A 16141-nucleotide genomic window follows, 5' to 3' on the forward strand; every position below is an offset into this window, starting at 1 on the left:
CATATTACTGCTACTAATGAATCTGTTGAATTCAAAATTTGTACTCCAACGAATTTGCAATTCTTTTTTAGTTTTTCTTTTAAATAGATTAATTTTATTATTCTATTCATTTTATTTCACTAAGAGAAAATTTGAGTAATAAGATCAAATCTCTTATTAAAAAATTAAAAAAAATTGTGTTGATTATGAACCGATAACCGCCAAAGAAGGGAACACAACATATTCAAGTCATTAGCAACAATTATATGCTTCATTTTATCCTCCATAGAATAAAATTAAGACTTATATTTTCTTTCCTCGTTGATTTTATTTTGAATCATTGAGGTTACTTTTTTTTCATAAGAGTAATTTGAAGAAAAAATAGTGGGGGATAGAGAAACAACTTTTTTTTAAAAAGGTTAAAGATTTAATTTCATGAAGAATTTCGTTAATATAACCTAAGTTATTTGTATTTAAAAAATGGACAAAGACCAAAGCTGATAAGTTTTTGAATACTTAAAGAAAGGGACCAAATCTGATAGGTTTTTGAATACTTAAAGAATTAAAACTAGTAAGTGCATAGTTAAGTGACCAAAACTGATAAGTTGTTATATAGTTAAAAGACTAAATCTGACGAAAATATAGTTAAGGACTATTTTAAACTACACCTATAGTTAAGATACTATTTATGGCATTTTCTCTACATTTATCTACAATATTTGTACATCTTTTAGCAAACGAGCAACGGAGGCACATAAACTTGTGAAGTTACAACGACAAACGGTTCAAGTCCTCGACCACGGAATCATCTTTAATTTTATCCTCAACATAAGACAACCGCTCTAGTTTTTCAAACCAAAGCCATCAAATTAGTATATCCATACCGCTCATTAGGAAAATATGTACATAACATACCTACTTTTTCAAACAAAAAAAATCATGAATGCATATGCACCATAATTAGGACCTAAATCGACCCGACTGTACTAGTGGTTGTTTGAAATAAAGAGTTATAACTTTTACCCATTAGATAGCCGATGAAAATTTCACAACTTAATTAGTTGAGTCGTTGTCTAACGTGCATATCTAACGGTTGAAACATTGTTTATGGAATACTCTTGGTAGGAGCGTTTTACCCCTTAATTGGGATATGTCCAATACAAATTCAAATTAGCTCTTCAATATCTGTAGCCTAAGCAACTTCTTGTCAACACAACTACAGATACAATCCAAAATGTTACATGTTTGCTCCAATACAACTTTTGTTACAAAACATGGCAAAATACCAATTAAAATACAACCCTCAAACTCAGTACTACTGGATTTTATGAAATCTTCTCAGATATTTGGTTTGAATTTATTTCTAACAAATACAGCAGATGAACTAGCTCATCCATGGTACCCATTACCATTACTGTTTTTTCTTCAAAATGTGTGTTTAATTCAACACTTGGAATGAGAAAAATCAGAGTGCAGGTAATATAGAGCCTCAAACCCCCTCAACAAAACTATAAACAGCCTCAGATTTGCATAAAGGTTGAATTGCTCAATATTTATTCTTTCACGCATACAAATAGCGAGGGATCATCTTGAGTGTGATGCTTGTCTCGCTTCTATGTCCTGTAGTCTGAGGCTTACAGCCCTCTTGTGGGCATCCAGACCCTCAACTTCGGCCATTTTCTCTACGTAAGGGCCAAGATTCCTCAGCCCTTCTTCTGTCAAAGACTGCACAGTGATGTACTTCAAGAAAGAGTCCAAAGAGACCCCACCATACATACGTGCATACCCATAAGTTGGAAGAACATGGTTAGTTCCACTTGCATAATCTCCTACACTCTCAGGTGTCCACTGTCCCATAAATACAGAACCTGCAAGTATTCAGAGTTGATTATTTATATGTTAAGATTTACCAAAGGGAAGCATGGTTGATTAGTAGTAAGTTGCTAATTGATGGTAAAATATGAACCTCCAAGGCACCCACCCTACTTTCCAGTTTCCTGGTATCTAAATACGAACACTGAAGACATCATTTGCCTCATCTATAATACTGTAATGTAAATCAAGATTTCTTTAAGCCCAGAGAAAAGTATGGCATGTCAACTACCGAAGCGAAATATTAGAGCCAATTCCAGCAGTTCCAGCCACCATCCAAAGTGAAAATATTAGAGCTTATCGTAGAAACCCAAGCTTACTATGCGGAAAAAAAGAAGAGGCTAGTCAACTACCCATGCACGAATATCTTCTAGAAAAAAGGAGAAACGGAATAATTTAAGAAAAATGCAAACACTTAACAGGATCACTAGCGAAGAAAACTTGTCCAGCTCGCCAATGGCCAGCCATCATGAACCTTCTATTTGTCATCTTGAGAGCTAAATCATACAGTTCAAGGAATAAGAAGAAGAAAAAACTATCAATCTCACACTGTTCAATACAGCCTAAAACCCCTTAAATTAACCAGCTGGATGATGAGACAAGGGGAGAAATAGAAACTGAAACAGTAATCTCGGGTAAAGAAAAAAGGCAGTTAAATCGTATGGAGAAGTTGTGTTCTATGGAAGATCACAAAAGGCAGGGCGGAAACTCACATAAAGAAATTCAGAAAGATAGGAAGAATAAAAATGAACATATATCCACTATATATCTCGCCTTAACATGGCCAAAAAACCAAGAGAAGCTTGTGGATCATATTTCAGATACGCATAAACAATCAGCAGCCCCAATAGCCCAAAAACACTAACAGAAGATTGGATATGCCAAATGGAAAAAGAGAAACTTAGCAAACGCATTCCTCTAAAGTACCTGCATTCTCAATTAAACTTTCCCACTTCTCAGCTTCATCCACATTGATTATCAGATGCTCAGGTGCATACATGTTTGAGAAGGAAATTGCCTGGAAAAGATTGTGATTTAAGTCTAAGAGAAAAGGCTGTAGCTGACAGAAATTTATAAGGAATATTGCATTCACATAAATGATGTAATTGATTATTTATATTATATTCGGGAAGAATTGTTTAATGACAGAAAGTATACATCCAACTGTAAGCAAATTGCTGCCAACCAAGATCAACAAATTGCAAACATACCTCAAGCATATCCCGTGCTAACACAGTGAAGCTGTGGCTTAGTGCCTTAAGTGCAAATTCTCCCCTTGGAAGTGCTTGACATTGCTTCCTAATTTCCTCTTGAATGGAATTTAGATCAACACCATCCCCAGCAATAACCAGTACGACTTGGCTATCTGGCCCATGCTCCGCCTGAAAAAATGCATTTGAGGTGATAAGAATAAATAGAGGTTGCCCAGTCTTTGCTACAATGATAGATAGGTATTGATGGAAGTTTCAGTTCAATCTGTATTAACAGTTGATCTTCTTCACTATGAAAAGCTTAAATTTTCTCTTATTTTGATCTCAGAAGAGACATAAGCTGTCCCAATGTGAAATACAAGAGCACTTGATTCAGACAGAAAGTATGAATGGAAACTTGATCAAGCAGTGAAAAATGGAGTTGATACCTGTGAAAGTAAATCTGCTGCCACATGGACAGGACTGGAATGCTTGTCAGCTATAACAAGGACTTCGGAAGGCCCAGCAGGCATGTCAATTGAAACCATCGCTTCGCTGTTCTGTTGAGAGAGAATACTACTTAGCAAAAGACAATTTAAAGTGACGACATTAGTCTTTCAGCAGCGTATTTATCACGAGTGACATTTATCTACATTGCAAATATCCCTAACCTAAGATTGTCTCTTACTTGAAACCAATACCTGCAGAATCATTTTTGCAGCAGTGACATACTGGTTCCCAGGCCCATATATCTTCTCAACCTGGCATAGATGGCAATGTACATAATGCTTCCCCTTTATATATTTTTTTGAGAATGAAAGAAGAGGAAAGTTTGATTGTAAAGTGATCCAAAGGGCAATAAGAAAGGAAACCAACTTCATTAAAGTATACAAGGCAACCACAGGACTGAGGATTCAAGGACATTGAGGCTAGTAGCTTTACAGATGTATAAGGAACAGATCAATGTTTATGTGCTTATACAAGCCATAATTACTTTCCTTTGTAAGAAATATTGTCAATGTACCAATAAGGGTCAACTGCATACACTGTACACAGGGGCATCTTCCTTGATATATATATATATATATTCTGAGAAGTGGATGTAAACCCTAATAAAATATAAATTTCAGCCAAGTACCAGAGAACTTATTTAAAAGAAACAAAAGGCAAACTGTCAAATACTCCAAAAACTTATACGGTATTTTATGGGATAAAACTGCCTCTAAACCACTGCAGAAAAAATTTGACAGACTTTCCTGAGCTAATATCAGACTGGACTGCTTGCCTCCCTAGCATAACTTCTTCTATTCTCATTCTCTTGTTCTTTCCACTAAAACCAACAGTACTATCTAGACTTCTCAGTCCTACTCTTGTTTTATTAAGCCTTGATTCGATTTGCTCAACACAAAAAAGGACATCTTCTTCAATTCTCAAAAAAATAGGCAATCTTCTTTTTCTGTAAATCAACCAAGAAAAACTCCTCCACATGAATTCTAATCCTAATACTATTATTAAATAATAATAATAATAATAATTAAAAAGAAGGAATATACCAACACAAGATCTTCTATCTCTTACCACTCTCCTGTCCCTTTTCATGAAGATCTATTAGAACTAGCTCACACTCTCACTGTCCAAGCAAAAAAGAGAAGGGGCCTCTGAGCTCTTCAGTGTCCACAAGAATCACATAGAAATGCTTGTATTTAGCTGCTACTGAGATGCAGTTCCTCCTCATAGAAAATTTTTTTAACATTTTTTTTAATAATAGTGATGTTAGGCATGCACCTCAACTAATTCCACGAAATACGTGTCACCTCCCACAGCAACAAGTACCAGGTAACCCTATCCACCAAGCCTAGGACATATGGGGAGAAAGGGATTTGAACCTGAAACCCCATGGTTATCAACTCACTTCATTGACCACTAAGCCACACCCTTAGGTGTAAAATTCTATTAATATTGGCCCATATTGGAAGGGAACTTGCAGAAGAGAGTTGGAGATGGGAAAAGAATAAAATTCTGGAAGGATGCTTGGAAGGAGCAAAGTCCATTAATGGAGATTTTTCCAAACCTGTTTATTCTAAGCAACAACCCAGATGGCACCATTTATGATATGTGGAGCGCACAGGGATAGAACTTATTCTTCAGGAGATTGCTAAATGACTGGAAGATTGATAGAGTAGCCGATTTGCTAAATAGGATTGATGATTTCAATGGCACTACTGCTGAACCAGATACATTAAGATGGAAACACAATATCGATGAGCAATTCACTGTTAAAATGGTTTATAAAATGGAAGAAAGGGTACAGTGTAGAGGGCAACCAAAAATATGGAGAAACTTATGGAATAGTCCATCCCCAACCAAGGTAAAATGCTTTACTTGGTTGATGGTTAAAAGAGCATGCCTGACACAAGAAGTTTTGAAGAAAAAAGGGGCCATCATAGTTTCCAGGTGCTTCTTATGCAATGAAACAAACAGTCATCTATTTTTGCACAGCACTTTTACAGCACAACTTTGGTCTCTATTTCTCAACATAACAAAGACAAGCTGGACTATGCCGGAGCATACTGCAGATTTGCTTAGTTGCTGGATGAAAAGAGGAGGCAGCAAAAGTCAAAAGAAGTGGTGGAGGATCATCCCACAATGCATCTGGTGGACAGTTTGGAGAGAGAGAAATGGGAGGTGGTATGAAGATAGATCCAATTCCATCCAGAAAGTTAAATGGAATTGTATAATATCTTTCTACTTTTGGTGTAAAGAGTAGGTTTAGAGGATATAGATCAATTTGTAGATTTATTAAGATCTCTGTAAGTATCTTCTTTTCTAGTTGTTTTTTTTTAACTAACACTTCTTGATGGTGTCCAGCATGTCCTTAATGCTGAGGAATACACATTTACCAGTTTCAAAAAAAAAATAAAAAAATCTATTAATATTATGTTCACCTACTATCACCTATCATGTTTTCCAACAATCAATAACAGGGAATCCTCTCTTGATAGCAATCAATATAAGAAGGCATAATTGCTTTGTTGACTTTCCCTTAAGATTGGTTCATTTAGCAATATCTATTCAGCATACGCTTATTTACAATGCACATGCTTTAATTCCTGTTCCTGCCTAGAAATCAGTGTCCCTATCCCCTAGGCAACTAAAGCAATCGCTTGGGGTCCCATATTTTTGGGGGCCCCCATTTTTAAAAAAAAAAATTACTTATGAATGTTATTTTTAAAAAAAATTATATGTACTATGAGTGCTATGATTTCTACTAAGGCATAAGGAAATTGCATATGAAATGAATGTAGAACTTGAATTTCGTAAGAAACAATTTGATGAAAATATTGATAACGAAATCACAAAGTCCCTTGAAACTATATATATATATAGATAGATAGAGAGAGAGAGAGAGTAGATTAAGCTATTTTTTTCACTTCAAAATAGATTTGAACCAATGAAGCATATGAAAATAGTTTTTTTTTTCTTATTTAGTGGTAAATTGAGATCACTAGATGATGAGAATTTAAAAATCATTGTCTTAAACTTGATCTTTAACACATAATAGTTATTATGTTATTGATGGTTTAGATTTATTTTTTGAATTGAAAGTGTTAAGAGAAATAATACATGTAGAAGATAATTATCTAATGAAAATACGCAATCAAATAAAAGACTTGATTCTCTTTCTACACATATTGCTTATAGAATAATGTTAACAGTTTCTCTAACCGTTGCCACAGCCGAAAGAAGTTTTTCGAAACTAACATTGATTAAATCTTATTAAAACAAATCAATTATAAAACAGTAACTAATGATTTCGCATCTAAAAAAGCTAGAAAAGTAGATTTTAAATAAAAGTATATATGATGAAAAAACAAAATATTAGGGCCCCTCCCTTAAATTTTGCTTTAAGCCCCCAATCTTATTGAGTCGGCCCTGCCTATTTCAAGCGACAACATTTCCTACAATAACTGTAACTGCAGGGACATCATGTTTTAAAGGAAATATGGACTGATGAAAGGGATACATAATTTCTTTTCCATCGACCTTTGTCCAATTATTAAAGCTTATATTTTTCATGAATAAAACAACTATGCCTAAATCGTAAACTAATTAGGATATGTATATGACTGTTCACTATTTCCTATGGAAAGATAAAAGTGAAACTCATAAATTCTGTCTAGTCAAATGGCAGGCCTAGAGTAACTAAACCCAAGTTCAAGGGGGTCTAGGCATCAGGAATCTCAACTTTCACAACCAAAGTATGCTAATGAAATGGTTGAGGTATGGTAAACCAGGCTACTGGAAAGATGTAACTGATGCTGAGTATGGCTCTTTGAATCATTGATGCACTAGACCAAGTACATAGATAACAACATACGGAGCCCCTCCTTCAGAAGGAACCTACAGGATTGGGAAATCAATGACCTGATTGCTCTACTTGCAACCTTGGCAGATTTCAACATTAATGAGCAAGAATCATTTGGGGTACATCTAAAGCAGGGAAGTACTCAACCAAGGAAGGTTATGATCTAAAGTGTTTACAGGGTGGAATTCTGGAGGATTGGCCTAGGAAGCATGTTTGAAGGACCAGACCACCACTCAAAGTTGCTTGCCTAGACTGGACAGCTCTAGATAATGCTTGCTTGACACAAGATAATCTTAGCAGAAGGAAACTTACTCTAGTAAACAGATGCTATTTATGCAAACAGAATCTTGAGAGTGTTAGCCGTCTGTTTTTGCACTGCCCCAGCCCCCATCACAGCCGAAAATTGGAACTTTATCTTCTCTATATATGGCCTCCCCTAGAGTATGCCCAAGTCAATCAAGGAGCCCTACATCAGCTGGATTTTTGGAGACTGAACAAAGGCATCAAGAAAGTCTGGAGGATGATCCCAGCAGTCATTTTTTGGGTTATATGCAATGATAGGAATTGCAGATGCTTTGATGGAATATCAACTCCTACCCACTCTCTGAAGACTAAATGGTTAGTTAATTTGTTCAGTTGGAAATTTCTTTCACTGTTGATAGCATTGACATGTTTCTGGACTTTGTTTGCTCCTTAGTTCTAGCTTAGATTACTTGTACCAGTGCTGAAATGTTTTTTTTCCCTTCTGTACTGGAGCCAACTGGTTACACCTTTTGTAATTTGGCATCTTCCTGATGCCCATGCAATGATAATTTCTTACTTTATCAACAACAACAACAACAAAAAAAAAGAACACTTCAGAAATATAGTATGTGTCTACAGTTTACTCAAGCCAGGATTTATTGCTTGAATGTACTCATGTTAATTACATTATTCTGTGTCTCATGCGTAAACTCAGCAAAGCAATAGAAGTATACTAGTGCTTGTATGGTTCAATATGGAAGGCTTCAATTCTTTGAGGTGAAAGTTGTACCTTTGGGCATGATTCAGTGCCCCAGGCCATTGCAGAAATTGCCTGTGGGATTTAAGAAAGTTACAATAAATGGCCCAGTTAGTAAAAGATCAAAAAGCAAGAAATTAATTGAAATGAGTCAGAGGCACATGGTTGATGAATGCAAGATCAAGGAAGCATATCATCATATACCTGAGCGCCTCCAGCTTTAAGGATGTGGGTCACACCTGCTTTCTTGGCACAATAAAGCACTTCCTACAAGAAAGGTGTCTAAATAAATGACCATTGATAAAGTTATACTAACAAATTGAGATGGTAAGCAAATACCTTGCAAATACTGCCATCCCGAGAAGGTGGAGTTGCAAGTACAACTGTTTTACATCCAGCAATCTGTGCTGGCTGGCCAAAGGGAAAATTTGATGATTTTGTAATAAGGGAATTAGCGTTGAAAGAAATGATTAATAAGAGCAGAAAATTGAATCACCATACAACTGAAAGCATCAGAGCTGTAGAAGGTAAAACAGCAGTTCCACCGGGAACGTAAAGCCCAACAGAGGCAATGCTCCTAGCCACACGTTTACATCTGACGCCCTGACAAAGTAGGAAATACAGAAGTTAAAGGAGAAGTAAGAATGTCAACACAATGTTGCTACATAAGCCCACACAACTAAGATCAATCCTGTACAATATCCACAAAACTTACATGCATGTTCTCCACAACTTTCTCAACAGGCTTTTGAGCAGCATGAAAGGCATATATGTTGTTATATGCCACATCAAATGCTTCTCGAACAGATGAATCGAGCTGAGTCAAATAAAGAAGCAATTAGATTGAAAATTAGAAAAGCTGAAGTCAATTGTCTTTCAAGAAAAATTATTTAGAAAATGTCATACTATCTTTAATCCCCATTGCTGTCATAAAAAAAACGCGTGTATTCAAATACATACCTCAGGATCTGGAAGCTCATTGACATCTTCAACTATCTTATCCAGTACAACTTTGTCAAACCGTGATGTGTAGCTGCGCATTATAGATATCATAACAAAGTAACATCAATACAACAAAACAGATTAATTTTAGCGACAAATTTTACTTTCACATGGAACTATTAACTCTTAAAATTGATAAGTGATGGACAAGGAGCAAAAAAATTAAGATTTTTGTAAGTTCTATAGCAAGTTAATCTGAACTTGGGGATATTATGAAGGTTTGAAATTACTTCGTCCATCAAATTAAAAAAATGTCAACTAAAGTAGATCAGAATCAATTACAGAAAGAGTAGAAACACACTCCAAAGATACTTGTTATTAGCTCTAATTAATAAGAAGTTGACACAATGTCCAGTGTCTCCGAAGGGAACTAAAAATGGAGAGACAGAGGGAGGTAGGGAGAGTGTCTGATATGGCAATATAGAATTCATTAATTTTTTATATTTTATGTCAGTTGCAAAAAGACAAAGGTCATCCAGTTGGATCTTCTCTATGGAACCTAGTCGTCTTATTGCGCGTTTCACTTTTAAAAACACTGTACAAGAGATTGAAATGTGGAGTATGGTAAACCTCATCTTTATGTCACTTACTATTTTGATCATTTTGGTCCATGCAATAGGAATGAGGACACACGACATAATATGTTAGGAGAGATGCCCTTTACATCATTCATTAATATCACACAAATTGTTTATATGATATGACAGTCTAGCACCTCCACATGGAGCATTTCTTTGGCATTTTCTATGGATCAATAACACATGTTCTGCATTTTTTTTCCTTAAAATCATTAAAGGTAAACTCATGTTCTGCATTCTTATGGAAAGGGAAGGGGAAAATAAGGGGATCTTGACATAGCAGATACAGGGTAACATTTGTTGATGAAACAAACACAGTAAGGCATAACTATAAACAAGCACTAACTCTTTAACTGCAGCATCACCTCTATTACGAACATCGTCAACAATGGGTTGAACCTGATATAATTCATTCAGCATTCAAAAAAAGTCTATTAGATTGAACCATAAAAAAGTTAAAGGGAAAAAAAATAAACAATTAGTTCAAGAAGCATTGTTAACTCACAGTGCCGAAAATGGAGGAGAAGTCAATGCGAGGACGAGCCTTGAGGCTGTCAACCTCAGAAGTTGTAAGCTCCGATAACTTATACGACTTCATTGAGCACTTAATTGACTTACGAATTAACCCTGTTAATAACCATCAAAACCAACAAGACACATTCAATTTAAAGCATAGAACTTTGCAATGGTTTTCACCAATAAGAACAATTACAAGCAACTAATTAAAAGTTTTGCGAAAAATGCCATGCACAAAATGCAAAATTACATTCTGCAAAAGAAGGAACTTCTGAAAGTAATACCTGCAGGTAGATAAGAATATTTCCGATAAAATACAGTATTGCGTGTAGGAATTGCCCGAAGATTACTAGCCAAGCTACAGGACCTACTCAATGATAGAATGTTGCAGTCCATCTATGTTCTGACAGCAAACCAAAATTAGACTATACTCTCTAAAATGTGATAAAATTCAAATTTGTTCTAGAGCTTTATGTTTTTAATTTTTTTTCTAAGAAGAGAAACGACTAGAAAATCCTTGAAAATCAGAGAATTGATTGGTATATGAAGCAGACACAAAAAAACATTTGGAGAAAGGATTAGAAATTTTCACTAATGAGGAAGAAAGAGGACTTACACCTACAAGTAGACGTCGTCGCCGGAGAAAGATGAGGAGTTAAGCAGATCGTCGCCGGCGGTGTCACAGCAGAGTGAGTTGTGTACTTTGTGGTGGTGGTTCAATTGACTATTGGGAAGAAGAAACCCAGGTTGGAAATTAATTTGGGAAGAAATGACTTGGGCTTGTAATTTGGAAGACTAATGGGCCCATTAATTGCACAAAGTGCTACACACTTGGACAAGTGGCTTGGCGCAAAGGAAAACATATATTAATCGAAAAACAATCAATTCTTTTCAATGAACTCTATGATCATTTTAAATTATCGAATATGTTTATTTGATAAGAGGGAGTTGCTCTGATTGTAAGCATTATATATATATTTACTAGTTTCACGAAACACACGTGTGTATCATATATATTGTATACAATGTTGTAAAATAGAATTAATATTACTAAATTAATGTTTTAAGTAAATAATTATAATTGAAAGAACATATAACAAATTCTTTGAAATGATTAATAGATATTATCATAGAGTAACCTGTATTTTGAGATCAAAATGACAAGATATCATTGAAACATTTCAAAATACATTCAAAGTTTAAATATGGAAGAAAGTGACATTTCTTTAGTAGTATTAATTTTACTTCGGTCAATTTTGTAAACAAATCTAATTGACAAAAAAAAATTTAAAAAAATCCATACAAAAATTGTTACCAATAGACTTTCCTCTTGAGGTTATCAACATAAATGATAGACATCATTTAAGTACAATTTTTCTCTTAAATATTCATACTTGAAATTTAGTTTGTGCGTGACACTAATAAGGATTACCATAAATATTTCAATATTTTATCTTTATACATAGTCTATCTTTTATAAAATATTAGTACTCAATTAATATTTGAGTAAGACTATCATAGAGAGGTAATTTTACAAAAATTAAAGGTACTTTGTTGTTATAACGAATGATGGTCAAATAGAGGTTTGAGAGTATATATATATTTCAGTAGCATAATTTAATGTTAATATATGAACAACATAACCTTTGGTGAAAATATTTCATTTCTTTAAGTGTCTACCTTATCTTTGTAAAATTGTAGTCTTCTCCTATTTTTTGCCGCATACAAATCATATAGTTGTTGTCTAATGAAAGTATCTAATATCTTATAAAAGTTGTATCGTGATATAAAAATTAATTGATGAATAAAATTTAAAGTATTATTTATACAATCTTTAATTTGATTTAAGATTATTTTATGATCAATCACTATTTTCTTATCTATTTTTATATAGCTAGCAAGGAGTGTATCTTGTGACATAACATTTTCTCAAATTAAAATAAACACTAAATAACAGAAAATTCATACTTAAAAAATTTCGTACTCATACTCAATATAAATTTAAAAAAGAAAAAAATATATGGAACAATTTATTGAAATATCTTGTCACCAACACTTTACTTCCTCCGTTCATTTTTCTTACATATCTATTAAAAAAATTATTATCATGACTATATTATCATATTATAAGTAAAAGTGAAAATCCATTTTTGAAAGAGTGGATTTAACATCAAAACTAATAATTCAATAAACGGTGTTGATGCCCTTTGTTTTAGTAAAATTAGAAAGAAACTCCTTCTTCGTTTGAGGGTAAAAGAATTAAAAAAATGAAAAAAACAAATAACAAATATCTTACGCAAATCATCTGACTATTTTCATATTTGTTTATTATTATTATCTTTCACACAACTTTTTGTCAGTGAATTGATGAATGATTTGCTACAATGTCTTCACCAACTCTTGTTATGTGGTACCTCGAATTTCATTGAATTTTGAATTTAATCAATTGTTGCAAATAACCCTTGAGATTTTTAGAAGAAGAAGAAGAGTGAAAACATAACAAAATCATAGTTTAAAAGTGAGAGGAAAATCATTTATTTATAGCTAACAAATAGTAGTATGAATATGTGTTAATTGTGCCTTTCAGAAAAGTTACAACCTTTCGAAAAAGTCACTGCTCATCGGAAAAGTCACAACCCTTTGGAAAAGTCACAACCATTCGGAAAAATCACAACCCTTCGGAAAATTCACAACTAATCGAAAATGTCACAACCCATCAAAAAAGTTACAACCTTTTGAAAAAGTCACAACTCTTTGAAAAAATCACAACTCTTTTATGTGAAAAGGTATCTACTTTTAATATAATAAAATTAATAAATATAATAAATTGAGTATTTTTAATTGAAGGTATTATAATAATTCAACATTCAAGTTTGGGAGTTCATTCTTTTAAGGTAATATAGATAGATATAGATATAGATATTTCACAAACATTTTTTTCTCTTTGACAAAATAAGTCTTTATTACATGAAATAGATTATGAAAAATAACATTTTTTTTTTCTCTTGATAGAACAAGTCGATCAATAATCAAATAGACAATCTAATCAATAAAAAATATGTGATTGGTAAACTTGGGACTTGAGACAACACATGCTACAAAGTTTGATAAAGAGTCATCCTCAAGATGCAATATTTTTATGGCTTGATAATGGCTTTTTGACAAACAAACATATATAAATTCCCATCGCATCTCAAAAATTCTATGCAAAAATACAACTTCATAATAATTGAAAACTATTAAAAATGAAGTTATTACCTTGATTCCTAACAACAAGACTGAAGCTATATCAATCCTTTTAGCTGTTTCACTTTTTATAGATAAACAAAAGTGGCAAAAAATAATCTGAAAAAGAGAAAATGATAAGGCATGTAAATAATAAAAAATATTCAAATTTCGCTGGCAAACTTGTATATTACCCATAACAAGTGAAAACAATTGCATTTATAAGCCAATTGAATTACATCTAAACTATATTTACTATTGTATGGACGTAGAGGTGGCAATAGAGCAGGATGAGACGGATTATAATGCATGATTGCAGGATAGTGCGGATTAAATTTTTTGCGGGGCGGGGAAAAAATAAAATATTGTGTTATATGGGGTTGAGTAGGACAAAATATATACGGATTTATTCCACAACTCTTCATTAATCATCCCGCTTCACTTGATTCAGATAAATATAACTAAATTTATAAAATTTCTCTTTTGCAATTGAATTACTAGATATGATTACACTTAGTTATAGTTTTTTTTTAAAAAAAGAAAAGAGTGATTACATTTTACAAATCCACTATCTTACATTATAGTCAACTCATTTGGTCTAAGTCAAAAGATCCTGAACGTAGCTTAATGGTCTTTTTTAAATTATATTCCTAACTCTTTTCACTTATTTATTTATATGTAGTCATCTATATATGTGCATTTATACTTTAAAACTAAAGCAAAACAAGACAAGAAATATTGAAGATGATAATAGAAATAGGAAGATAAGAGATGAGAGTTTTCTTATTTTTCCAAATAATCAAGTGTATACAATATGAATCCTAGGCCTCTATTTATAGTGTAACATAGAGGCATACCCAAGGTTAGTCATAAACATGACATTAACATGAATATAATGGGGGAGGTTATGGAAATAAAAGGTTACAAGAATAATGGTTATAAAGGTGGAGGTTATGGAGGTTATGGTTATCTTCATAATGGAGGAAAGTAATGGAGTAACTTCTTGTATAGTGGACATCCACAATATATTATTTTATAACACTCCCCCTTGGATGTCCATAGATAATATGCCTCGTTAAAATCTTACTAGGAAAAAACCCTGTGGGGAAAAATCCTAGTGAAGGAAAAAGAGTACACATATCTTTTAATACGCTTTGAATGTTGCCTCGTTAAAAACCTTACCAGGAAAACCCAATTGGGATAAAACCATGGTTAAAGAAAAGAGTACAACGCGTATTTTTCTCCCCTATAAACTTTACTTGATATCTAGGAAACAATGCATTCCAATCTTGTATCACAACTTCTCAAATATTGATGTTGGCAATCTTTAGTGAATAAGTTTACAAGATTATCACTTGAATGGATCTTTGAACGTCTATCTCACTATTTTGTTGAAGATCATGTGTGAAAAAGACTTTTGGTGAAATATACTTTGTTCGAACTCCTTTGATTGTATCCTCCCTTCAACTGAGCTATATATTATTTTCGTATATGGTGGCTGGAATATCCTTTTCAAAAGAAAATCACATATTTTTTGAATATGATTGATCATAATTCCAACCAAACACACTCCCGACTTACTTTATAAATCAGTATTATTTCTGCATGATTTGAAGAAGTGGTTACTAATGTTTGATTCTTTGAATGTCAAGATATTGTTGTGCCTCCATATGTAAATAAATACTTCATTTGCAATCAAGCTTTATGCGGATCAAATAAATATTCAGCATCTACATAATCAAATCATTTCTGACTCGGAGATTGATCATTTCAATTTTATTGAAGCTCGTCTTTTCTTCTCAAAGAAAATCACACTTTATCTATGTGTGAGTCACTTGCTTTGTTAGTTTCTTGTCATAACTTGAATGATAATATGACAATCCTTTCACATAACTTTCTTTATGTATATCAAATAATCTTCTAGCATTTGCATAACAAACAATCTGTAAGTGCACCAATTGCACTAATACATGACATTTTAAATTATTTTCATGAGATCAAAAGGATTTTTCCTCTGTGTTAAGCAGTCTCAAAACCATTGGGTACTTAATGGAACTGCTTTAAGACCTTTGAAATCCTTCAAGGATTTTCATATAACTTTCATCGTCTATTTAGACATAATAATCATTCATTATATATATTTAAGTATTTCATCTATTGCCAGACTGAAATAAGTCTCATTGCATCCACCACTGGAGAACATATCTCCATTTAATAATGTCAGGACTTCTGCGAAAACCCATTATGCCCCGAGGCACAAACAATATTTTATATCTTACGGTTATACTTTCGCACAATGATTCATTTGTACCCCACTAACATATATTTTGATCTATGAACTATAAGTTCAAAAAACATCACTTTTCTAATTAGTGAAACAAAATATACTTGAATAGTGCATTTTATTTGGCTA

General features: G+C 33.2%; 1 protein-coding gene across 3 annotated transcripts; it reads right to left on the bottom strand.

Annotated features, from left to right (window-relative positions):
* Window positions 1-1281: 1281 nt before the first annotated feature.
* Window positions 1282-11258, bottom strand: LOC125836639 (histidinol dehydrogenase, chloroplastic). Of its 3 annotated transcripts, none has more exons than XM_049515836.1 (15): window positions 11126-11258; window positions 10788-10906; window positions 10493-10614; window positions 10334-10386; window positions 9368-9440; window positions 9123-9224; window positions 8909-9010; window positions 8747-8818; window positions 8612-8674; window positions 8441-8482; window positions 3743-3802; window positions 3491-3601; window positions 3063-3233; window positions 2779-2869; window positions 1282-1847 (listed from the first exon to the last, which is right to left on the bottom strand). In XM_049515836.1, exons 2-15 carry the CDS (start codon window positions 10897-10899, stop codon window positions 1564-1566), a joined length of 1458 nt encoding a protein of 485 aa, XP_049371793.1. In that variant the 5' UTR covers window positions 10900-10906; window positions 11126-11258; the 3' UTR covers window positions 1282-1563. The 3 variants fall into 3 exon arrangements, with proteins under 3 accessions (XP_049371793.1, XP_049371795.1, XP_049371794.1); XM_049515838.1 differs by having other exon boundaries at window positions 10788-10870; window positions 11126-11252; XM_049515837.1 differs by lacking the exon at window positions 10788-10906 and having other exon boundaries at window positions 11126-11241.
* Window positions 11259-16141: the final 4883 nt, after the last annotated feature.

The sequence above is a fragment of the Solanum verrucosum genome, unplaced genomic scaffold, assembly GCF_900185275.1.
Source record: "Solanum verrucosum unplaced genomic scaffold, falcon-dt-bn FXZP01000278.1, whole genome shotgun sequence".
NCBI classification, from domain to species: Eukaryota; Viridiplantae; Streptophyta; class Magnoliopsida; order Solanales; family Solanaceae; genus Solanum; species Solanum verrucosum.